At 48.6% G+C, this 24,987-nt stretch overlaps 3 protein-coding genes across 3 annotated transcripts; 2 read left to right on the forward strand and 1 right to left on the reverse strand.

Moving 5' to 3' along the window:
* Positions 1-302: 302 nt before the first annotated feature.
* Positions 303-3,048, reverse strand: F5B22DRAFT_420885 (uncharacterized protein). The gene is made up of 5 exons (XM_047971636.1): positions 2,793-3,048; positions 2,324-2,732; positions 1,490-2,201; positions 1,021-1,433; positions 303-921 (listed from the first exon to the last, which is right to left on the reverse strand). The coding sequence occupies exons 1-5, from the start codon at positions 2,850-2,852 to the stop codon at positions 458-460; spliced, it is 2,058 nt and encodes a 685-aa protein (XP_047834562.1). The 5' UTR covers positions 2,853-3,048; the 3' UTR covers positions 303-457.
* A 4,748-nt stretch (positions 3,049-7,796) lies between these two features.
* Positions 7,797-10,307, forward strand: F5B22DRAFT_420874 (ammonium transporter MEP1). Its single transcript, XM_047971635.1, has 4 exons — positions 7,797-7,967; positions 8,110-8,441; positions 8,548-9,139; positions 9,197-10,307. The coding sequence occupies exons 1-4, from the start codon at positions 7,898-7,900 to the stop codon at positions 9,796-9,798; spliced, it is 1,596 nt and encodes a 531-aa protein (XP_047834563.1). The 5' UTR covers positions 7,797-7,897; the 3' UTR covers positions 9,799-10,307.
* A 9,724-nt stretch (positions 10,308-20,031) lies between these two features.
* Positions 20,032-23,357, forward strand: F5B22DRAFT_421056 (fungal-specific transcription factor domain-containing protein). The gene is made up of 3 exons (XM_047971637.1): positions 20,032-20,660; positions 20,721-23,053; positions 23,172-23,357. Exons 1-3 carry the CDS (start codon positions 20,312-20,314, stop codon positions 23,313-23,315), a joined length of 2,826 nt encoding a protein of 941 aa, XP_047834564.1. The 5' UTR covers positions 20,032-20,311; the 3' UTR covers positions 23,316-23,357.
* The last annotated feature ends 1,630 nt before the right edge of the window (positions 23,358-24,987 follow it).

Consider the following 24,987-nt stretch of genomic DNA (forward strand, 5'->3'; position numbering starts at 1 on the left):
GTGTGCGTGTATGTGTTTAAGACGGTTAAGCGATTTTATCCTTTCAGCACATATCACTTCCCTTACAAGTCTAATTGAACAAATTCACGCGGTTCTATTTATTGCAAAATTAGGTTTTGCTGTAAAAACATATAGACAATCCATATAACGCTGAAGATATGTATGCATGTATGTACAAATGGCAGTGACGTAAAACCAATGCCGCTGCTGATCCTGATGCTGACGCTGGAGATGTTGCATAGTAGAAAGAGAACTTCTGCTAATGGATAAGATATTTTGAAAGAGGCGTCATGCTGTGTCGTATCTCGGTGTAAAATGTGAGCTGTGAAAGTAACTGTAGACGCAAGAGTAGGAGCCTCGGGCAGCTAAACCCCTACCCGTGTTTCTTACCCTCGTTGAGTCATTACAGTACTGATTTTTTAGCATGGAGGATTCTTTCCCGGGAGGAAAAATAGGATTAGATAACAGAGAGCTCATCAGTACTATTGTTGCGGCCCACCTCGTATGCCAGTATCCTGTGATCGTAATATTGTATGATAATACGGTAACGACGGGCACCGAGAGTCAGTCCAGGTATGGGTCCGACGGCAATGCCGAGTAAAGGAGAGATAGGCCGCAGCCATCGTTCCTCGTCTGTCTTCAACGGCAGGATGGCCTCGACTTTGAAGCCTCGTTTAAAGGAGTAATTCGAATCAAGTGGTCTTGTCAGCGTTATCAACGCCACCCTACCACACATCGAGCCCGCGACTACGAGAGAGAGTTCGGGTACGTGTATAGTATGAGCGAGCCTAGCGCTTGGAAAGTGAAGGCCTTGAACTGAGCCCTCCCGCGGCTTGATTTGGTCGATGGCGTTGGCGAACATGATGCCAACATCACGGTCGGTGCCTACAAATTCAATGGAGGTTTCATAAGTCCTCATGACTGGTATTTAGAAGTTAGTGGGGTATCTAGTAACTGAAGCGTTGGCCTCTTTTCGGTTTGGGATGATAAGAGAAGCAACGGGTTGCAGCCATTACTTACCGGTACTGCCATCACTTAGGCTGGCTTTTTGGAACTTCGATGTTATATCATCAGTATCGTGTTGATAGAGAAAAGCGGGTTCCAAACTACTGTCAGCCACGCTATCATAGGTGGCATTCCAACCTTGCCGTCTATCTTTAACTGCGTCGTACCATTTGTCCCGTGAACTAGGCATGTGCGGCCATATATGAGGCAAGTGTTCTGCTTGAAGTCCGTTTTTGACCCATGGGTGGATACTAGAATTATTCTTGATGTGTGTGGCAGCGTTTTCGATCCCAATATAACGGCCATACTCTTCGTGATACACGTAGTTAGCTTCTTTTGGATCCAAGCCGAGAGAATCCCGGAAACCGTTTGTCGGTAGGAAGCTACTTTGAGGGAGCACGAGGACACCCCACCCTCTAGGTATGGTCCTCGATTCAGTATTAGATGATGAGAAAAGTAAAAGGTCCGAATGTAGCTAACTTACAGTTGTGCCCAGGTAAACGCAGCAGGGTTTCGAATCTGATCTGACAACGCGTACGTCTCGTACAATCCTTTGATGCACTCGCAACGGGAGGACCAGATATCTAATATCCAGAGTTGACCTCTTATATCGATAGCGAGGACCTTGTCAGCATTGCCGTCAGCGTCGCCACTGAAGGCTACATTTGGTATATTATCTCCTTCTGGAATTTCGAAGACTATATGATGATAGAGATCCCTTCGGTTTTGTTGAGCGTCCAAGTCCCGATCCAAGACGCCTGGCGTAGTTTCTAGTTTGTTACGGAGGCTGCGATGGAATTTGTCCTCACCCGGTGTCAAGAGCTCGCTAGGCGTTTCGTGATTTGTGAGTGCGAAAGCAAACAGATGTACTTCGTTTCGATTATTACCAGCTGCGATCAGCCGCGACTGTGCATGAATTGCAAGCCCCCAGGTCGAGATCCCTGTATTCTGATGAAAGAATGGCTTCATTGATGTCGATTCTTTGAGAGCATCACCAGATTCGATACGTAGAAGAGCCTGTTCGATTTGAAAATTGTAATAGCCAATAACGTCGCCATCATCAAAGGCAAGCAGCAGAATCTCTTCATTACCCAGATCACCCATAATCAAATGATTCATCTGATGAGGCATCTGTGGGTTGATGTACCCACCTACGTTCAAGGCCTCTGGGCTTGCTGGAGGTTCTAATACCAAATCTATAAACGGGGAAAGAGTCATTATTTATTGATCTTTGAAATCATATGAAAGTGATCAGGAGAGGTTCCGAGGGAAAGCATGTCAGGGGAAGCTCTCATCATCTCGTAAGAGGCTGACTCACCAGGGCGCGTATGTACAATATGGTCGACACAGCTGTGAATGCGAGTTATATGGACTTTGTTTTTGTAGGCTACGGCATACATATTGTATCGCTGAGACAAGGCGGTAAGATTGAGTCGCCAAGGGGCAATACGGGGGATGACGCCATCTTCACTGTCGCTGTCATCTGTAACGTCGTCTTCATCAACGTCGTCACTATCGTCGTCGTCCTCCTCCTCGACGTCGGTATCGTCTTGTGAAAAATCCAGTGCATCACCGTGTAGAAGATTTTCCAAAGGTCCCGCGTCATCCATGGCCAAGTCAGGACTAAGACTGGAAGGAGAAGCGAGAGATGATGAATGCATAGGGGGAGCCGGTAATGGCTCCGGCCCACCTCGCCACGGTATAGCAGCGGAATACTTGGTACCATACTGACCGAGGTTCATTAACGCGACGGCCGGCTATAACTAGGGGTGTTAGGAGCCACTCACCCTTTGGCGGCCAGACATGCAATAGCATTGCCCGATTTTGAGGTTGTTTCGCGATGCCATGACGAGGATCAGGAGTTCCTCACCCAACTTGTACAGATCAATAAATGATTGAGCGACGGTTGGGGGTTGGAGGGATCATCAGAATATAAGAGCTCTCCAATGCCTAGATAAGTTTTTGATAAATGGTTTCTTTTTATTTAAGAAATATTCTGAAAACCCGGTTGAAAGGAATCGATTGATGATTAGCTGTTTGTTGTTTCCATGTTAAGAGCTGTGCAGACAGTTCAAACGTCAGGCGAATGAGCTCTGGTCGGTTGGACATATGCCAGACAACTAGTCTACTGCTTTAGAAGATTGGTCGAGAATAGGCCAGAGTCTCACAGACGATGCCATGAGCTGACGACGACCACGTCGGGTGTTTGCCCTGGTAGCATTCATTCAAAGTTTTGGGGGATGGCGAAGTCGTCGAGTGTAGTGGAGACAGCTCCTCCTCTAAGCTTCTCGTGCTCGGCGACTGCTGCCGCCCTGATGGCCCTATTTGTGAGTCGAGATACCGACAGAGATTGGTCATCGAGTCGCACCTGGTCGTGCAAGGGCACAGGCGTCTCGACGCGGTCAAGGCAGATGTTGCTCGCGAACCAAAGTCTGCAGAGCTTTCCCGTCGCTACCTACAGAGTTGTGAGGTTGGCGTTGTGACCCACGTCTCGTGCCTACCAGGTATGTATTATCTCATACATATGTACATAGATACCTACTGTAGATACATATGGTAGCTCTCATTCTCATCTGCATGTGATTGTAGGCAAGTATCTACAATGCAAAAATCATTGAAGAGATACATCTTCAATATCTACCTACCTACCTACATATATAGGTAGCTTGAAGTTAGGGCTTCGATTGCAGTGCCTTCCCGCCTGCCTATCCCACCCAAAAAATACTTCAGTACCAGAACCTGCCATTCTCGACCCTTTCTATTCACTACCTAGGTAGTCCTAGTCACCGCCTCCTAGATGAATTGATATTGTTGAGATTTGTGTGAATAAATACATACATACATACCTACTTCAAGAAGTATTTGGTGTAACATGGTAAGATACATGCAGGTATCCGTCAAAGAAAGCCACTGACATACATTATAGGTACTATATAGGGCGCTTTGCACCTAAAAGCACCCCAAAGTACCCCGCACTTCACACCCCGCGAAGCAGCCGGCAGACATCGCCAGCCAATGATTACTAGCATATATTACCAGCAGATGCTGTGTTCCCAGGCCGTTATCTTATCGCATGTGGCCTGGTAAAAGTCCATAGTAGGTAGATACTGATGTCAGTGATGATTTGCTACCTATTGCTTGTGAGCCTCAACCTCCCTACTTGGAGGTCTTGTTGATATGAGCCTGAACCAAGGTGAGCGGTGCCAGTTCATAGCAGATTCACGTGGTGACAAGTAATCAGAAGCCAGCCTCACTACGTAGGGTACAGAGGTTTGAAACCTGGTTGAAACAGATATATATATATATATATATAAGTATAGGTATGCGTACAGCTCGATTCCTACATACCCTAATGTAAATCTCCCCTTACATAATTACATAATTCTTAATTCGTCTGATTGGACGCAGGGATGAGCTACTGCCGTTTCTTGGGAGGTTCCCGTCATTCTGGAAATGGCAATCAAGCTCGTGCTCGAGGAGCGCTCCATCACCAAATCGTTACGTACACAACACCACTGGCCGCCCCAAACTAAGCCCTACGGCCCGCCGCATCGGGTTTGGGTTTCCCATGGCATCTGCCGAATGGGGCGGCGCAGTAAGACGTGATTGATGGCCTGGGGTTAGATAAAAAAGTAAGAAAAAGAGCGTTGTTGCGCGTCCCGAAACTTTGCTCCCTCTCTTTGCGACGCATCGTGAGAATGGGGTTCGGAGAAAAGACCTCCAACATTTTCAGTGGAGCCGGGGATGAGAAGAGAGAATACGCCAAGACACGATTTGATCGAACAATGAGCAATTCCTGATGGCCCTGCCGACGTCCCATTGGTGAAAGATAAGCCAGCAAAGCTAGCATAACTAGCAACCTGAGCTAGGTAGCTTGTTCCACCATCCGTAGACACTACACCAGATTCTCACCAGATGTTCGCCTCTCACGACTCGTTGGTGTCGCGGGAATGGGCTGAGCATCAGCTCGCTGTCTCGGCTGCTGTCTTGGCCTTTGCTAAAGATGCGTGTACCTACTACTACTCTAGGTATGTAAGCACTCTCTAAATATGCGGAGTGCTGCTGCGTGCAAACATACAGTACTGTACAGTAGCGTCGTCAAATTTTGAATGATGTAACCTGCGTAGATGACTGCTCACATTGGCCTACCTAGGCATCGTTACCCGTTGGAGATAGCAGCTTGTAAGACAAGTAATCTAGATTCTATGGGGAGGTCTATCCTTTCGCCCATCCATTTGATCGCTTTGTTCAGGCCGACGCGACGTAGAGCGGCACCGAGAGATGAATGTCTTGACATCATCCTGATTGTTGTCATTCTCGTACGGGGTTAGAACACTTCCAAGTCTGCAAGTTAGTCTCGCAGGGGAAAATTGTTAGTGAGCTACTTCGAGTCTGTCGGCTCGCTTGACCTGCAGTCATCATCCATTCCACCCTCTGTTTCCCCTGTCAATGCATGCATCCGTTTCGCTAGGAGACAAACGGCAATTGGTCGTGCCTCTCGATAGTGCCGCTCAACGTGGGGAGACCTGCGGATGGATGAGAGCATGAAATTGTAAATACCTACATGTAGCAGGTCATGCTTGGTTAACCTACCTAACTTTGCAGTAATCATCATCATCACAAGCATGGTCTACCATATCAATCACGGGCACTCTCGGCAGCGCTACCTATTGGTGTGGCAGTCGACTGTTTCTGCAGCGCTGAAAAAATCTAGGCTTTCCTAGGCTAGGTACCGTACCTAGTCGATAAAGTAAGGCTTCATTCAGCAGCGAGGCTTGCGCATCTTGAATTGTCTTCTTGGTGGACGAAACCAACGAAACGCGGGAAATTCTATTCTACCCACGCATTACACGCCTACCTTACTTACTCTGGTATTAGTCCGGCTACATGTACTTATAAATAAGGAACTGCTAGTAGCGATAGGGATTGTTCGGGCTCGAGGGCCGAGTCTGATTCGTTCGCCGCAACTCAATTGCAAATAGAAACGAAGCCCCCGAGCATTCTATTTCGTAACAGATTCTGAGCATCCCTGCCGTCCCGAGGGCTCGAGCTTTTCACCTAGCTCCCCATTTGGAAACAGGAGGGCCGTTAGGCATTCACAGGGTCCTTTTGCTTGAATAGCCTCCCACGATAAATGTACAATTAATGTTCATGCGAAAAACTTTCAGGTGAAAAAAAGAAAAAAAAGAAAAGGAGTGTGCCTGCGTTTTGTTATCTAGGCAGATAGAGATGATAAGCTAGCAATTCTTCAGACGCATGGCCTGCGTCATGGAGGAGGAGGATCTGAGAGGAGGAGAAGGGAGCGTCGATTTCAAGGCCCCGTCTCCCACACCCCCCCTGGACATGCAGTAGTCATGGCAGATCGAAAGAGACCAGAGGAAAGGTAGCCAATGCCAAGGGCCAAGGCTCGATTTGGCAGTCTTCTAGACCATTTTACTCCAACCTATCCCGGTTACACTACACCATGTACATGTATAACATCTTTCCAACAGTAACTGCGCCGTGCCTATCCCAGATCTGAGATGCTCTACTACTACTGTACTGTACATAGTAAGTACGCATGTCATTTTCGCTGAGCGACGCATGACGACTAGCACATTTCCAGGTACACAGGCCGAGTGAAATAGATAAGAAAGAGAGTGAGTGAGTGAGTGAGTGTATGAGGTCTTTCGAGCGTCACATGTTTGTGGGTAATGGTAGGCAAGTAGAGTAAGTGGACAGACAGACAGACAGACAGACAGGAAGGGAGGGACAGGCATGTACCCGTGGAACAACGTGATGCTTTTCGCCTTTCTTTGTCGGGGATGCCTTCAGTCGAAGACAACTTGACCCGATATCGCTCCCAGGCTTACATACCAACCGGATGCCCGAGGCTAAGTATGGATGGATGTGATGCGAAACACCACGGTGATCCCCGGCTACCCGTACCTCGCTCTACCTACCCAGGTAGTTGCTTGCTGTTTTATATGTATAATCTAATTACATACGGCGGCTTGAAGGGCTAGATAATGGGGTGGAATGACTCTAGGAAATGACTCTAAGCGGCTTACCCTTTTTCTAGCGTGCCTAGACATTTAACCATAACCAGACCTAACCTGCCAACCTAGCAGCAACATTGGGGGTCTCTGCCCATGGGCCTCCCATATCCAGCCCGTTGTCCCCGTTGTCCCCATTTGTCCCCATGTCCCTTGTCCCATGTTCCACGGACCCAGGTCAAGAGCAGTTCCCAGCCCGGCCGGAGCTGGCGTGGGACTTGTACCGGGCTAACAAGGATCTGGGGGAGTCCTTATCTTGCCCGCCCTGATTGGCTGCGCGCCGTCCATGTCTTGTCATGGGCGGCCATGGTGAGCCATGGTCTGCCATGGGCACAATGAACAATGGACCACGACCACGAAGATCCCACCTCTTCGAGACCCTGTGAATGAATGCGCTGTACGTGTTATGCACGGTTTCCTGTGCTTAGCTGCTCGGCTGGGTCAATTTGCGTACTCTAGTCTCTAAGCTACTGCGAGTAGTAGGTGGTCTGTTGGTTTGGTTCGACGCCCATGATTTCGACATACATCGAAGTAGAAGTAGTACTTACAGTCAGTAAGTATATAGCAGGGGCAGTTCCGCATTAGTCCTTCGCCCATGTGATATAACCTTTTCCCTCTCCCCTTCCTTTTGAATTCGTTCATACATACATACATACATTTCTTTTTACTCCAAATCCTTTTTCCTTAGTTAAGCCACATCTAAACCCCGGCCGAGGACACGGCCGTGCGGAAAGACACCACCAAGAACGCAAAGGGCCTCCCAAACACAATCTCAACTTGTACAATTGGCATTCAACCCGATCCGTTTTTTTGAAATCCGGCTGTCCGCAGTACTTTGAACGTCCCGCTTCGTCACCATGTCCTACGCGTGGACGGGGGCGCCCGCCGTCTTCAATGGCACCAATGATGAGACCGGAGGAGACTCCAGTATGTTTTCTCTCTCAACACCCCGCGAGTTCTACAGAGAGTTCTACAGAGAGTGCCGAATACTGCGAGACACAGCTTGTGGCCACGGAGGAAGCAGCACACAACGTAGCTCACGACAATGACTGACACCATTCCCGCGTAGAAACCGAGAACCTGAACCAATGGTACCAATCGGGAGACCAGGCTTTCATCATCGTCTCAGCATGCATGGTATTGCTCATGGTACCGGGCATCGCCTTCCTCTACTCAGGACTGTCGCGAAGAAAATCTGCCCTGTCCCTCATATGGGTCGTCATGATGTCCTTCTCCGTCGTCATATTCCAGTGGTACTTCTGGGGCTACTCCCTCGCCTTCAGCACAAAGGCTACGAACGGCTTCATCGGCGACTTACATCACTTCGGCCTCATGAACACATTGGCTGTTCCCTCACCGGGCTCTCCGCTCATCCCGGAGTTGCTGTACTCGTTCTACCAGGTAAGGCCAGCGCGCTCGCTTCACGAGGAGCACAGCATTTCGCATTCAAAACTTGATAAAGATATATTCATTATGGACCAGAATGACTAATTACCATGGTCTACAGATGATGTTCTGCGGTGTCACTGCAGCCCTCGTGATTGGTGCCGTTGCCGAGCGCGGTCGTGTGCTACCAGCCATGATCTTCGTCTTCTTTTGGGCCACCATCGTCTACTGCCCGCTCGCGTGCTGGATCTGGAACATTAACGGCTGGGGCTACAACTACGGTGTGTTGGACTACGCAGGAGGTGGCCCTGTCGAGATTGGCTCGGGTATGTCGGCGCTTGCGTACTCCTGGATCCTCGGCCGTCGCCACGAGAGGATGATGCTCAACTTCCGACCCCACAACGTCTCTCTCGTCACCCTCGGAACGGTTTTCCTATGGTTCGGTTGGCTCGGGTTCAACGGCGGCTCCGCGTTCGGTGCTAACTTGCGTGCCACCATTGCTTGCTGGAACTCTTGCTTGACGGCCATGTTTGCCGCCATGACATGGTGTCTCCTCGATTTCCGCCTGGCTAAGAAGTGGTCCATGGTTGGTTGGTGCTCGGGTACCATTTCCGGCCTCGTCGCAGCCACACCCGCATCTGGTTTCATTCCTCCTTGGGCGTCTATTATCCTCGGTGTTGTCACCGGCATTTGCTGCAACTTTGGCACTAAGGGTGAGGAAACTGCGTATTCATATTCTATTTAACTTTTCTTCTAACCTTGCATGATAGTTAAATTCCTGATCAAAATCGACGACTCTCTCGATGTCTTCGCTGAACACGCGATCGGCGGCATCGTAGGACTCATCTTCAACGCTCTCTTCGGCGCCAACTACATCGTCGGCTTGGATGGCGTGAACAACGGCGTGGTCGCTGGTGGCTGGGTAGACCACCACTACGCACAGCTCTACATCCAAATCGCGTACATCGTCGCGACATGCGCCTACTCCTTCGTGGTATCCGCCATCATCGCGAAGCTGATCGACCTCATCCCCGGCCTGCACCTTCGCGCCTCGGAGGAAGCCGAGCTCATGGGCATGGACGACGACCAGCTCGGCGAGTTCGCGTACGACTACGTCGAGGTGCGCCGCGACTTCCTCGCCTGGACCCCGGCCAAAGAGGAACCCGTCGCCGACGGCCACCGCATCGTCCCACAGCACGGCATCGAGGAACACCAGAACCTGGCCAACACCGCCGGCCACACGCCCCCCGGCTCCTCGGGAATCGAGGCCAAACGCGAGAAAATGGGCGTCTCCGTCCGCGCGCCGGCGAAGGAGTTCGCCGCGGAACAAAAGGTCGATAGTAGTTCTAACTCGGCACACGCGTCGTCGTAAAATTCATACATCTTTTTTTTTTCGACTACGGCTTTGTATAACTCTTCATCATCTGTGTTAGTTACCTATTGTCTGGAAAAACTTGGGGGGTTTTTTTTTTGGTTTCTTATATATATACTCCACAGCCGGCGAAGTTTAGTATTTTTTTTTTTCTTGGGTTTTCTAATTTAAATTTTGTATTGAAAATTTATCATCGTGTTCGGCGCTGCTGGGCAGTATATATCGATATTTATCTCTTAACTATATATATATATATCTATATATAACTAACTATTTATATTTTTATCTTTGGGTTGAATACTTGGGTTTTATCTCACATTGGGGAGAAAAAGTAACTTTTGAATTTTATATACGATGTATTACCCGTGTGCTTTATATCCTTATCCGCTGCGTGGAAAGTTTCGTGTGATGAGGATTGCGATTGAAGGGGTGGCGGAGCGCTCTTTTGAGTGTGGGTTGATTGAGGTGTTGAAGTAGTTGCGAACTTCTATCGAGAGGAATTCATGCCATCGAGTGAATCAAAGAAGAGGTGCGAAGTGATAAGTACAAGAGTAGAAATGTTTCTTAGATTCGTAGCCGAAGGGTTCTTCATAGCCATTCATCCCATTTGCCAAACGCCCAGGGCCCTACTTATATATCGAACATGACTAGCGAAAACTTATCTCACGCGAGCAGCTCGTCAATCACTATGATGAATGTGTTTTAACTTGCTTAAGAACGGTTGTCGGATAGTTATGTTGGGAATGCTCACTACGCAAGAGACCCGGGTCTCTCTGGCATACGGTTTCTCATGGATATACTTCAGCGTTTTCTTCATTGATGAGTGAGTGGCACCTCATCGTGAACTGAGAATATAAAGTGCCCTGTACAACCCGGCCATCGGAGGCAGGGATGTAGAGTTTCGCCTTCTATGGGGTTTCTTGTGCGGCAGTGACTAATTTATGGCAGCTATTCGAGTTGAGTTATGACTCAGATGAAATAGTTGGATTATGGTATATTTACAATGTCGTGAGAGCGTTAAATATCACAGTGGGTGAGAGTAATTAGGGTGATGAGGATAGTGAGAAGAGTGAAATAAGTGTCCAGGTTCGATTTATTAAAGGGAAGACGATGAGTAGATGTATAGCTACTAATTATATTGTCTTCATGCGATATTTACTGATCGTGATGAGCTAGAGATGGTAGGTCTGAGTTACTGGTATGATAGCTCTACGGTGTCAGTTATCTGAACCAGATTTGGTGCTTACTGTGATTTATGAAGTACTTATTATTCACTTAGTGGCACTGGGGATATGTAAAACTAAATAACGCCGCCTACAGACGTGCTTTTAGCTGTGTATTAGGAGATACGTGATGCACATTATATGTTCTCACGGGAGAGAATAGGAGTTTAGTACAAAATCCCTACGCTATTAAAAGATAGAAACGACGTTATCAGGTCGAGATCCTACGCGCTTATACTCATTGTATAGTACTGTGATACATATATAGGGGCTGAGATCGTTGTCCATCCCGTGGGGCCCAACGCCGATTCAGTCTTTTCGGCACGGTTTTAATGAGCATGTAGTAAATAGATATTATGTACATTTGAGATGGGTTAAACTTTCCCCTATCATTCGAATGGTATTGTTTGAGCTTTCTCGCCTTCGTTCTTCGCAATTCCGCCCTTCATACTGGAGAGTGATTTTACGTCTGGAGGTTATTGACACTAGGGAGGTCTCCTGTCAACAGCTATGTACATCTTGGTTGAAGACGAATAGCGGAGCAATGGCCATGAATGTGGTATGGTGTATGTAGTAAGACTTTGGTTACTGCGTGAAGTTTAAGAGGCTAGAGATGAAGGTACTCAGACTCTTCCAGCTACCTATGTACTCTAAGCTCCTCTGTCCCCAACGGGATAAATTTTCTTGTACGAGCATCACTCGATAGTTGGTCAAGGTGCTGTCCTCTCATCGCAAACCCGACCTCAGATTGCACCCGCTGGGACCGGTGTCGTCGTGATATTTTACATACGGCTGACTACCGTGTAAGTGAACGTCATGCGCGCAACCGTAGCCTATGCTAACAAGCAATAGCTTCCAGTCAGGATGTAGCTTAAGGCGCTTGAGTGCGAAGTCTCAACCAGTAACTAGCCTAGATGTCTGCCTCTTTCGGAAGACTTTGGAAGGAGATAACTTCATCCGTCTGCACCCGTCATACCGGAGACCGAGTATCTGATTCAGAGTAGAGACATGAAGTCTTGGTAATGATATCACACGATAGAAGAGGAAGATTATTATGCGGCTTCCTGCGTCATATGTGCAGGTCATGCAAGGCACGCCATCTCATGTGGTATTGCATTAGCTGAAACTGAGGATGAACTGCTATACACACGGGAGAGATGCAGGGCGATCTTGGACAATGACCAACTGATTTAGTTTGCTCAGGGGAGGAAGATAAGGTAAGGCGAGGGAAGCAAGACGGGTAGCGGAAAGGTGCATATGAGGGCACGCGTAAAGTGGCATCCCGTACCGCTGTGCATTCTAATTGGTAATGGGAACTGAATGGGATAGATCTCTGGGTAAAAGCGTGTCCGATTATAATTTAGTATTGACTTGTCGTGTTATCCTACTCCAGCGCGGCTCGTACTTAGCCCGTTATTTGGCTTGGTTCTGGCCGAGATGGTCCCGCAGAGTTGGTATCAGCTATCCCGTTCTTGAATCCTTCAATAGAGCATCTGATGCCTTAGTTCAGCGTACATCTAGTATCCTGGGAGTATTCATTATGTCTATTGTCTGTGCGTCCCTTGCACGGCCGATCAAATCTACACTGGGGCAAGATGGGATGAAAAATTAAATACAGCGATGTTTAATACGTTGAGCCGTGTCGACATCGGATGAGATTTGAGTCCGCGTCTCAAGAGCTTCGAGAACTATATTGAGATTGAGGTGAGACTTGTGGGCGTAGATCCGGGGACGGGGACTCTTGTCCAACACTTGTGCATGACGCATCTGTAATTACGCTCTGGTGTGGAGTGGTAAGGCATATTACGGTGCTTGATGAGTCCGGATCGCAAATCCAGGATCTCTTGGAGAAAGATAATCGTCTTGATACCGGAACTGAGATGGGGACGGAAAAGTTTATAGATTGATTAATGAATTATAATCTTGGGACTTGGTGAATCTTGGCTTTTCCCACGTGCCGTGTCGTGTCTGGGATATGTTCGTCTGATGTATGCTTGTTCATCAGCCGCCCATCCCAGACACTCAAGGTCGTTTCGAAAGTAACCCCTTAATCGATATAGGAAAGCTACCGTCGAATTTACAAGGAGACAAGTGGATTGAGCTCCTTTGCTTTCCCTTATATTCAATTATAGGAATAAAGAAAAGTCCTGATATATATCTACTGGCCTACTGGCTTTTATTTCCTTTTCCGAGGACAGTCCATGATGATCTACGGACGCCTATATGAAGAAGGAGCGATGAATTTTACGTTTAGTGCTGACCATATTGATTTAATATCTAGTTGCCCTGCTGTTATTGAGATCTAAGATGTGTAAAACAAACTGCTTTCTCGAACTGGGCAATATATAGAGCTATATCCATGCGTACCACTTTTAGAGGAATATGTATTAGTGAAACGATAAGGAACACGATTTAATTCAATAATAATCGTTACTGTATTAGTTTGATCCTGTAACCACTTTATTCGTGCTGCACTGCTCACGACAATATGGCAAAAAGTCCTTTCCTTACCGTTTTGAAGACTAGACGACATCGATATGCTAGTGCCTACCGGAGACCGCATACGCTAGAGTCTTCAGAAGTACATACTATCACATTCTATCGAGTGCTAATAGAAATCCCATATTGGCACCTACTGCGGAATCTTCAACATACAGTAGACTAACAGTGGCGGATCGTTTGCAATAGAAAGGACTAGAGTACGTCAATATCCGGAGCAATGGATGACCTCACATGATCTGGTATCATGATGTAGCAACCACGTTATGCTGACAGAGGTGTTCACTACGATTCAATGGCGTGGCAACAGTGGTGGAGGTTTAGATCGCTCTTAAGCATCAGCGTGGTCTGATGTTGAAGATGGAACGGAAAACACCGTCACCGTCGATCCGGGGTCTCCGCAAGTTAGATTATAATCGAATCGCGCTGGGTTTGATCGTCGGCTGTCAACGGCTCCAGGTGGCCGTCCATGTTCTGCGTGGTATTGAGCGTTGACTGCTAAACGGGAGATAGAGGTTGCATTGGCAGGGTGCCAGTTGAGACGACAAACCCATGCAAGGAACTGGACCAAAGTCAGGTGATCGCCACGCCTTACGACCTTTCCGGAGGAAGTACTTATTAACCTGTAGCTGCTAACGTCGATTCTGGGCCTATACGTATTTCCCTAAGAGGTACAGCGGGACTGGTTGAGCGAGGGGGTAAGAGAGGTCTGAGAGGTGGCCAGATCCAGGATATCATAAAGTATGGTTCAACGGCCGGGGCAAAGCATTCTATGATGCAGAAATACGACCTAAGGATGGAAAGTCATGCCTGCAATGGGCCATGAGGTGTAGCGCCACAAGTATGTCAATAAACGCCCATCATCAGTACATGTGTTGACGAATGTGGCAATCTATAGCGAGATATTCCGAGGACAGAACCGAGGGAGGGTTAACCTAGGTATAGTGAGCCGCATGAACAGCCCCCTCAGGAACACGGCAGTTGATGGTGTTATGTAATGTGCCTAGGAGACCCTGACCCAGAGATCTTTAGTCTTCGTGAGCTACTGTACCCCAGATTGCTGGTAGGCCACCAAGCGAATCCCTGCTGGTCTCGCGGGCATGGCTGATCTGGAAGGCAACCCGTCATTCCAGCGTAACATCGAAGCTTGTACGTCGTGTTCGGCACCCAATCCGAAAGAAAAGACATCTTCTGACAACTTGGATGGCCTACACAAACATTCTTGCCCGGGCTTACACGTGGAAAGCTTGAAGGCTTTCACTCTCTCTGTCTTACCCAATTCCCGCTTTTGTCATTACCGAATGGAACCTCGGGACTTTGTAACATCGTGGAGAATGCAAGCTTAACTTATCCTTGCTGCATTTCCGAGAAGCTTTCGTCAAGCAAGCGAGAGCGCCGGCAGATAATAAACTCCCTCTTTACTCTCTTGAGGGCAAACTTTCAGTAATGATGGATGCGCAGATGTATCATAAAGGGTAATAGGTAACCCTCGGAGGCATCACAAGCGCGCGTATACATACATCTGTTTCAGGCCTTGGGGCCGAACGATACAACATTCGTATATTAAAACCGCGTCAACACTGTCAATCGTCTTTGACCGGTCCTAGATTTTTAGCGCCTCGGTAGTTGTTTAATGTCCTTGTTCCACCATCCTGGGGACGTGGTTCCTTATCTATAGTTGTATCATGCTATTATGCTGTAGTCTAAAGCCGGAAGTTCCGTAGAATGTCCTTCAAATACCGGCCAAAGCAATGTAAATATCGTTTCGGCCTGTGGAAACCACTGTGTCTTAGCTCATTGCTGTAATCGGTGATGTTAATCTGTTAAGCGCCATAGCGCGCCTGTCAGCAAGACTTCATACATGGTGAATACAATTCCTCCAGCTGAGACTACGAGAGATGAGTTTGAGCTCGATGATGCTCATGACCTTGGTTAGAAGTATGACGGATCCATCAGGTGGCCCAAACAGGCACAAATACCACCTCATAGCCCGGTACGCCACAAGGTGTTGACGCTCTTGTGACGCCAATGCCACTTTGTTACGGCGCGCTGTTCTCGTGTTCCTGCAGTCCTACCATATTATAGTGTACACTACACACCACGATGTTAGTGCTTCCCGGCGCCTAGCGGCAAGCAACGCTTGTGGTTGGCTTGGATTGAAGCAGTGCTGTAAGATATCGTGGATAGACAGCGTGTTAGTAAGTATCTGATCTAGCCGGTGGTGGGCTCTCGGTCCAAGATTCCCGTTGTCGGGATGGCGGCTTACGTTGTAACGGTGAACTCTGAGCGCATCTCACATTATCATCATGCTTAGTGTGCAGGCATGACTCTGTTGGTGCTATATGTGGTCATGTTAAGCATTAGCGTGCTCAGGTACCATTCTCTGAATATGACAAGCTGGTGAAGTGAGCCAATCTCATATCGGATGGTTCATACGAGAGCTGACTTAAGTAGATATTACCAGACAAAATTTGGGTGTTATGCCAGACCCTAATCAGTAGATTTTGGATCGTCTCTCAGCTCTCCTCGTTATTTCCATAGGGCAAAAGTACCATACGTGCGCTTGACCAATGGCGTGTCTAATCATTTAGTGGTGGAGATGGGCTTTAAGTATACTCCTACCACAAAATGCATGAAAATACATTTCAGGGCGGTCTCGTAAATGCCTACTCTTTGTGGGTAGTTATGGTCTTGTAATTACTGTGTAGGCGATGAAACTTCTGGCTCGCGTCCAAACGCTGCCTGCGACCGCTTCCGTGAGAAAATAAGAAGCACATAGGTATTCTAAGCTATTTCCTCACTGTCTTAAAGTGTTAGTATACTTAGTAAGGATTCTGATGAACTTAAAACCAGGCAGCGCTGGGATTTTGACCGCCCATCAATCCCGGACTTCACGTATTCAAAAAATGATGAGGTTTAGTGAAGGCCTTGGCGCCTACCTATTTTTCGGGAGTTTTCTGGTGAATCCCGTAGGATGCAACATGGGTTATAGCCCTATCTCACCAACTACGGAGACTGGCACCGCCTTAAAAGCTGTTCGACTATCGGCAGTTGGAAATGGGAGATGGTAGTAGCAGCAAGATGAGCTTTGATGCATCAATAGAAGATTTCGGTCGACCCGCGCCACAACATGAACGCAGGAACTCTGCCCTAGAGTCTCTATTAAGGACTTGGGAATCAATTCGAGGGGTGCTCAGTGTGTCGTAGTGCACTGGCTTCTGAGAAGTTGGTAATGTTAAGCGACGAATAGGAAGTCGTAGCGAGAAGTGGTTGGCCAAGTCTGGTACCAACTGGAAGTTCGGTCCGACCACCGGCCCCTTTCGGCGATATCAAGATCTTTCACTCAAGCTAGGAACCTAGCTTCGCTACCATGGCATCATGGCTGTTCAATTAATTGTGCCTGCTGTGTGTCCAGAATCTCTAGTCATCTGCATTCGCATGATGTCATTTGGCTTGAGTAGATGGTTCTCGCTTCTACCTCGACTATCTTCACTTACGTTGTTAGTCGGTCGCACAACACAATGTTGCGCGCCGTCTCGTCTCCCCAGATCAATAATCTATCCCCACACTCTAACAGGCTAATGGGGACGATCATGCCCTTATTTGTTGCTAGACTGTCATACCGTAGGCAACTACATAGGTACAGAATAAACGGCATCTGAATAAGACAACTTTGAACTTGAAATGCTTCGCTTGAAAATAGTCTACATGAATACTGTAAGGTGGGACTTAGGCTATGGTTTTTCGAACTAGTCCGTTCGAAGGTATTTTCCCCATTTCTTGGTTTACTATAGGTAAGCGAGATGGGAGACTGAATACTTACTTGGCGGAGTCATTCGCCTGCTAACGCGATCGATAGCACTCCGGTAGTCAGAGCTTAAGAAACAGGGATCCATCACGAATTTCCGAGGGAATGAAATAGAGGGCAAAATTTAAGTGTCTAGGGCTAGATGTCGGTTTCCACAGCACCTATAACGGTGATGTGGTATGAGATCCCACAGGCCCGTCTTACCTGAGGTTACGGCCCCGTGATGGCAGATCGAGTACGACCATCTCGCGTACCCTCCTAGAACATAGTGGTGTGCTGCTTCTGCATGCAGGAAACAGCGAATCGATGTGATGCATATGCACATATGCAAGCGCCATATGGTGAGCCTGCATACTCGTGAGGGGTTGGCGAACAAGAAAGACGTTGAGGCGCGGAGAAGCTGAGGGGCTTCTCAACCCCCGATTATAAGCAGCTGCCTAACCTAGGTAGAGCGAGCAAATGCTAAATTGTATGCATAGAGATGGTATAGGACGTATAAAAGCATTCGTCCGTCCGTCTTGGCAATAATGCCAAAAATTGACATGTTGTGATACCAACCCAAGGAGAGAAGTGTTTGCCCGAGTCTTCCGCATGAATATAATGTGCGCTTGTACTACTACGCATTGATAGGTATAGTTGAAGGAGCTGATATAAGAAGAATAAACATGAAAACAATCTACAGTCTAACATGTGAGTGAGTAATTGGGATGAGAAAGACCGCGGAGTATGGCTGGCTCGGTTCGATACGAAATAGTGGGCTCTGTACCGATGAGCCCAAAAACCTCGCCTGATGAAATCCGTCCTGATATAAATCATATGTGGAAAGGATGTGGTACGAGCTATGTTGCAAGTGATTGCGGTGTAGTATGCCAGGCCACACCGAGACTTATATCCTGTTTCTTTGCCTATCACTGTGACTGAGCTGATTTTGACAGACAATTAAGAGATACTGAGCTTGACAGTCGGGCCTACATAATAATTCCGTGTCGTATAATCTCGAAGAATGGAGACAAAAGAGACGAACGGCGAAGATCTTACCGGATGTTGATCATAGATGCTAGGCAGACTGTTGCTAACTACCTACACCAAGGTCACTTTTGGCCAATGTTTAACTTGAAAAGTCCCTGAGTAAGCCGTCGTTAATGAAGTGCTGTTTCTGTTGCCTCTAAAGAAGCATCGGCCAATCTCAGCAAGAGATTTGGCAAGCTTACAATATTCTGGTTCATGAGATAGAAGTGCCATGATAAGTCCATCGGCGTTTACTGTTGTGGTGATATTGTTGAGCCAAAAGCTGAACCTGCTGTGAACTACCGAAAGTGAAAGGTGACTATTTGCCAAGACTGACTGGTTGCATTGATCGCCATGGGTGGCACGGATCCGCGGAAAAGCTGGGGGGTAGGCTACCCTTTTCCTCCTCTGATATTCTTTTGCCCCATATTATATTAGCACTCCGTCGACCGATCCGGATCATGAAGACCACTCTCGTCTCCCCGGCGTTTTCTCACCTCGACAGCTGCGACGATGGTGGGCTGTCGTATGAACGTGCTGTGTGAATGGCATACTTATATGCTGTACGCCTATCTTGTTGGCGCCAGCACACCCCAAACGATGCTTAGTTCCCCACGGAAATCGTGGTATCTTTTCCTGCTAAGCTAGCACACATAGTCCTGACTCATGCTTGTGAACTTGATGTAGCTACTAGGCTAGATGTGGCCCCATCAGAAGCACTACACTAGAAGTATCGATTTAAGCAAACTGTAGAGAAGCTTGTTTAGGTGAAATACTTCTCTATCAGTACACAGACTTATACCTGAATGCTGTTGCCGCCGTGTTGAGCGGTGGGTCGTGATGCCCTGCCGATGTGAATTGCTTGGAATGCCCACATCTTGTCTAGTAGTGTACTATGTAGGCCGACAACTCCTAGCCCGTTTCCTCCGAGCCAGTTAGATCCTTGCTCCCGGCCATCTCAGTCACGAAGCAGGCCATATAACAAGCAAGGTCGAGGCGCGGTCCCCCTTGAATGACCGTTCTTGAAACGCTACTAAACTTCTGACCTCTCTCCCCAACAAGTTAGTAGCTTCACTTGCCACAGAATAGCATTGTGCCGTGCTTGTATATTAAGCACAATATATACCTACTCTGCCTCTCTATATTGCCCTGGCACAGAGGGACCTGGGCTCACCAATCGAAGTAGGTTGGAGAAGGGTAGGAACCCCTTCTTTATATGCATGCCAAGCACACGGAATTGAAGCAGTCGTTAGAAAAAGGCGGGCAGCCTAGAGCTAGGATATCGCTTTCATCAGATCGGACATTTCTGGTCATCCCTTGGCCCATCGTGCCTCCGAGCATTTTAGTATCCCTGACGTTAACCTGTACGTTATTATTACATGCCCTGGAGAGGCTACCGAGGGCTCAGTCATAGACGCTCTCCGGGACGTGACCATTAGCACACCAAGTCTTGATCGAAAGAGCTGTCAAACCCCTGGATATCAACCATCACCCACTCATTCGCGCTCTTACACCAACCCCGCTACCCGTCTGGAACCCTACTTATCCTGTATCCTGCATGGACACTTGTGCCGTCCGACCAGAATTGTGCTGATCACTTTCGCTGCTTGCTGTTCTGAGCCCATCATGCTGATCACCCTATCATTATGCTCATGCTGCTAGTTCCATTATTAACAAGAGGGTATCGGTCCGTTCCTTAGTCAAACCGCCGTCCTTGGGCAACTATAGTCAAAGCAAAGCAAAGCTTAATAGTCACTATTCCATAGAGCATATAGCTCTACCCATCTCGCTTCTCCCCGGCTTGGTTGAGACTTCACACATTCTGGATGCACCTACACTTCACCCAACTGCTCGCGCTCGTTCGAAGTCTGGAAGTCTTGCGATGGTCGCCTATTAGATAATTATATTGGCCAAGAATTATTCTACCTAGATTGATACAATAGCCGAATCATTCAAAAAAAAAGAAAGGGAAAAAATGTTGTCTAACCCGCTTCAACGGTTCTCGCCGTATCACTCGATACCGTCGAATGCCATCTTGTCAAACACCCATGTTCCTGGAAGTCATCTCCATGCAGCCGGTCTGGATACCTTCGGCCATGGACCTCAATACGCTCTCCAGCACCTTCAACAACATGTCGGTATCCACGCTCCTCATCTTACAAGAGCGCCCCAGCAGAAGCACCGTCAACACCCATATGGCGGGCCTGGAACGAGAACAACAGGGTCATCTGGGCCCATAAGAAGAAGGATCAGCAGGGCCTGTGATCAATGTAACCAGCTCAGGACTAAGTGTGACGGACAGCACCCCTGTGCTCACTGTATAGGTAGGATATAGTATTTTCGTGATATCCAGAGTGTCACTATGGTAGCTAACAATTGATAAGAGTTTGGGCTTGGATGCGAGTACATTCGCGAACGGAAAAAACGTGGAAAGGCGTCACGGAAAGACCTTGCTCAACAAGCAGCGGCACAAGCAGCAGCGGCTGCGGGCCAGAATGGCCAGAAAACACCCGAGCATAACGACGACAATGGATCGAGCACCGAAGGCCGAGCAGAAGATGCTGCTTCCGCTAAGCAGGAGCAGCAGAATGCTTCCTCTGACAAGGCCATGGCCGAGATTGATGAGGATGCTTTGGAGCGTAGTCAGAGGACAGGGAGCCTTGATAGCTTAGCTGATTTTGGCTCTCACCAGGCGAACCTAGCCGGTCACTCTCTAGCTCTGGATAGGGAGCATATGGAGAGCCCAGCACCAATCGACTTTAATGGATACGGCAACATCCATAATCCATTCGACAGGCAGACGATTAGTCAATTGATGGGAAACCCGTCACACGGGGCTTACGGAGCCGGCCAAGGCAGTCTATCTAACTATCCTGATCTTCCGTACGCTCTCCAGGCCCACAGCCCAACCGGCTACTCTTCAAATGCTCCAGCAGCGTTCCGCATGGAACCTAGTCCAATGGGCGCCTATCAACTCGGCGGTGATACCGGTTCACCTGGATGGATGAATATGAATTCACCACCACCCCAATACCAAACACATATCCCGCAGAATGCCTACCACCAGCAGTTAAGATACCCTGTGCTGAACCCTCTTGTACCGCACCTCGGCAACATAATCCCCGTCTCCCTGGCCTGCGATTTGATCGATCTATACTTCTCGAGCTCCTCATCAGCTCACGCTCATCCAATGTCGCCATACGTGCTGGGATTCATCTTTAGAAAGCGGTCATTCTTACATCCGAGCAAACCTCGACAGTGCCAACCGGCTCTATTGGCGAGTATGCTTTGGGTAGCTGCACAGACAAGCGACGCACCCTTTTTGACACAAGTCCCATCAGCCAGGGGAAAGATCTGCCAGAAGCTGCTTGAGCTGACGGTTAACCTGCTGAAGCCCCTAATCCACACATCATCTGGTGATACCTCACCATTATCGAGCCCTACAATCGACGGTGTTTCTCTAGGGGGCCTCGGGGTAAATCTTCCCAGCTCTATGAATATGGAGAACATCAGTGGGGGGGACCCTGGGGCTTTCGGGGCTGCCGGTTCGCTCGACGACGTTGTTACATACATACACCTGGCAACAGTGGTATCGGCGAGTGAATATAAGGGGGCCAGCATGCGGTGGTGGAATGCGGCATGGTCTCTCGCCAGAGAGTTGAAACTAGGCCGAGAGTTGGCTCCAAATCCACCTACGACGACCCAGGACGAGAACGAAGTCGACAGCGCCGGCGACATAACGGCAGAGCTCGAAAACGAGGGCAGCAGCGGCACTGTTAGCGAAGAGGAGCGAGAGGAGCGCAGGCGGATATGGTGGCTTGTTTATGTCATGGATCGCCACTTGGCTCTCTGCTACAACCGGCCCCTATCTCTATTAGATATCGAATGCGAAGGTCTGCTCCAGCCCATGGACGACACGGAGTGGCAGAACGGAAACTTCGGCCCATTCGCGACAGATCCTGCTCTGGGCGATGAGCTGACCGAGGATGGTGGCCGAGCCCGCGGGCCTCAGTTCAAGTGCACTGGTCACAGTATCTTTGGGTACTTCTTACCGCTGATGACCATCCTGGGCGAGATTGTCGACCTCCACCACGCCCGTAACCACCCCCGGTTCGGCGTCGGCTTCAGGCCAGCGCGCGAGTGGGACGACCAACAAGCCGAGATCGTCAAACACCTCGAGATCTACGAAGAGAGCCTGAAGAACTTCGAGCAACGGCACTTCAACGCCAGCTCCGAAGACAAGAACGAGCAGTCGGCGACGCTCGAGATGCCCTCCGAGCTAGACCACCTCGACTCGTCGTCGGTGCGTTCCGTACACACCAACACGTCCCGCATGACGGAATCCGACATCCAAACCCGCATCGTCGTGTCCTACGGCACGCACGTCATGCATGTGCTGCACATCCTCCTCTCGAGCAAGTGGGACCCGATCAACCTGCTAGACGACAACGACCTGTGGATCTCGTCCCAGAGCTTCATCACCGCCACCGGCCACGCCGTGTCGGCCGCCGAGGCCATCAGCAACATCCTCGAGTACGACCCGGGCCTCGAGTTCATGCCCTTCTTCTACGGCATCTACCTCCTCCAGGGCTCGTTCCTGCTCCTGCTCATCGCCGACAAGCTCCAGGGCGAGGCCTCCGCCAGCGTCGTTCGCGCCTGCGAGACCATCATCCGGGCCCACGAGGCCTGCGTCGTCACGCTGAGCACCGAATACCAGGTAAGCCGACAAGTCCCCTACCTATCATTCCTGCCTTATATTTCTCTCTCTCTCTCTTTTTTTCCCCCGATCCATTCATTCATACAAAAGACACTTCGACTGACGCGTCTTGGAATAGCGTAACTTCAGCAGAGTCATGCGCAGCGCCCTCGCCCAGGTCCGCGGCCGCGTGCCCGAAGACCTCGGCGAGCAGCACCAGCGTCGCCGCGAGCTGTTGGCTCTCTACCGCTGGACCGGAGACGGCAGCGGCCTGGCTCTCTGAATCGGATTGATGGATGACGACCCCGTGAACGTTTCTCTTCCCCACTCCCAAAACCTTCTGTCCACCAAATTCTAGTTTCTCTCTTATCTCTCTCTCTGTGTGTTTTGAAGTTGTTTCGTCATCATAAAATACCCCTCCCTTTTCCCCTGCTCTGGTAAAGATGGCGAAGATTGGCGTCCAAATTGAATGATATGTTTTTTTTTTTTGTTCTGAGATATCTTCACTTCGCTCGGTGTTTTAGGTTGGGGTGGAGGGGATCTTTTCTTCTGGTCGGCTGTCAAAAACATGGAGACAGGTTCTGCGGTGGACTGGCCTTTGCTTTTCTCTTGTTCTTGTGTTATCCCCCACACCCCAAAGGAAAAAAACTTCATGTCTAGCGGCTGATTTGCGGTAAAGACATTGTCTGGCAAGGGGTCTGGATTCTCAGTGCTTGTGAGATTGTGTATGTTTTCATGACCTTTTTTTTTTTTTTCTCTACTTCTTCATTTACGGCCTTATATCGAGGAGAACCCGGAAGGTACTTGACAATGAATGGGATGAGGACATCGTGATTGACGGCTATCGAAAGAGGTTGTAACTATAAGCCAGGCTGTTTAAAGCTAGGATTCTTGTCACTCCTTTATTCTTGTGAGTTTGTTCGAGTAGCGCGAGACCTCGCAGACCGGAAAGATGTCCGATTAAAGTAAACAAATTGATTTTAAAAAGAGAAATTTCAAAACAACTATTCAAGAACGCAATCCCCGAGCTAGATTATGCGCGTCTTTGATGCTTTACAATACGTGCTTGTAATGGCATGCCTTCGTGCGAGTTAAGTATTTGTCAACTCACACATTCAGGCTCTTTTACAAAGCTCGCCGAAGGCTGCAATTAAGAGCGAGATAGGTGACTACGTCAGCTCGCTACCAGGGATAGCGCTGGAGCCCAGGTTCACCCATTTGCTGTCGAGGGTTTATTTTCCACCAACGACATCCGTCACAAGTCGATGTAACCGCCTACTCAACCCCCCCGCACTCGGGTTATTACCAATGATTTTTCAGCATGAGACAATCACCGCCTCTATCTTGGGGATGCTCACGCAAGATAAGGAAAGGTAACGTGTCTGGCTTTTTTCGGAGTATGGCTTGCTTCAATGAGCTAGAAGATGCTGTTTAAGGTGCTGCTAAGGCGGAAGAGTCGGCCGGATGAACCTGATTATTTGCCCTTTAAGGGTATGATGGCGTCTTGTGAGAATGGCTCTAGGTTTTCTGCAAACGACTAAGAGGGAAAGATATGTTACCAAAGACGCAACAATTAGTCTTTGGAGAACGTAGAAGGAACTCGGTGGTGGTAACATGCCCGTGCCAAGGCATTCTATATGAGGTCTATATTTAACTTGATTCCTGATTTGCCAAACCTGCTATCTACAAGAAGCCTCAAACGCTGGAGGTTTCCCGGGGGGTGGGATTCTAGTTGCAAGCCAGTCAATCAATTAACGAATTAGGAAAAAGAGCGAGCATCAAGTGATACATAATCTGGAGGGCCAAATCTATTTTTACTTATGCTTTGGTTTTCTTTTTCTGTGTTTGGCTGTTGATTGAGCTTCTAGAGGGCAGAGTCTGTCCGTGGTTTGAGCACTTGTGCGGCGTTGAAACGGAGTCTCTCTTGACGACTCAAACGTAACGCAAGGAAGTTG

Source organism: Xylaria bambusicola (genome assembly GCF_022495145.1).
Source record: "Xylaria bambusicola strain CBS 139988 unplaced genomic scaffold F5B22scaffold_5, whole genome shotgun sequence".
Taxonomy (NCBI): Eukaryota; Fungi; Ascomycota; class Sordariomycetes; order Xylariales; family Xylariaceae; genus Xylaria; species Xylaria bambusicola.

Coding starts and splice junctions, on each gene's coding strand:
- F5B22DRAFT_420885 (XM_047971636.1), bottom strand. CDS start 2,852: ATGGCATCGCGAAACAACCTCAAAATCGGGCAATGCTATTGCATGTCT. Junction 1,434..1,489: donor GCGTTTACCTGGGCACAACT/GTAAGTTAGCTA, acceptor TACTGAATCGAG/GACCATACCTAGAGGGTGGG. Junction 922..1,020: donor CCTAAGTGATGGCAGTACCG/GTAAGTAATGGC, acceptor TCTAAATACCAG/TCATGAGGACTTATGAAACC.
- F5B22DRAFT_420874 (XM_047971635.1), top strand. CDS start 7,898: ATGTCCTACGCGTGGACGGGGGCGCCCGCCGTCTTCAATGGCACCAAT. Junction 8,442..8,547: donor TGCTGTACTCGTTCTACCAG/GTAAGGCCAGCG, acceptor CATGGTCTACAG/ATGATGTTCTGCGGTGTCAC. Junction 9,140..9,196: donor CTGCAACTTTGGCACTAAGG/GTGAGGAAACTG, acceptor CTTGCATGATAG/TTAAATTCCTGATCAAAATC.
- F5B22DRAFT_421056 (XM_047971637.1), top strand. CDS start 20,312: ATGTTGTCTAACCCGCTTCAACGGTTCTCGCCGTATCACTCGATACCG. Junction 20,661..20,720: donor CCCCTGTGCTCACTGTATAG/GTAGGATATAGT, acceptor ACAATTGATAAG/AGTTTGGGCTTGGATGCGAG. Junction 23,054..23,171: donor CGCTGAGCACCGAATACCAG/GTAAGCCGACAA, acceptor GTCTTGGAATAG/CGTAACTTCAGCAGAGTCAT.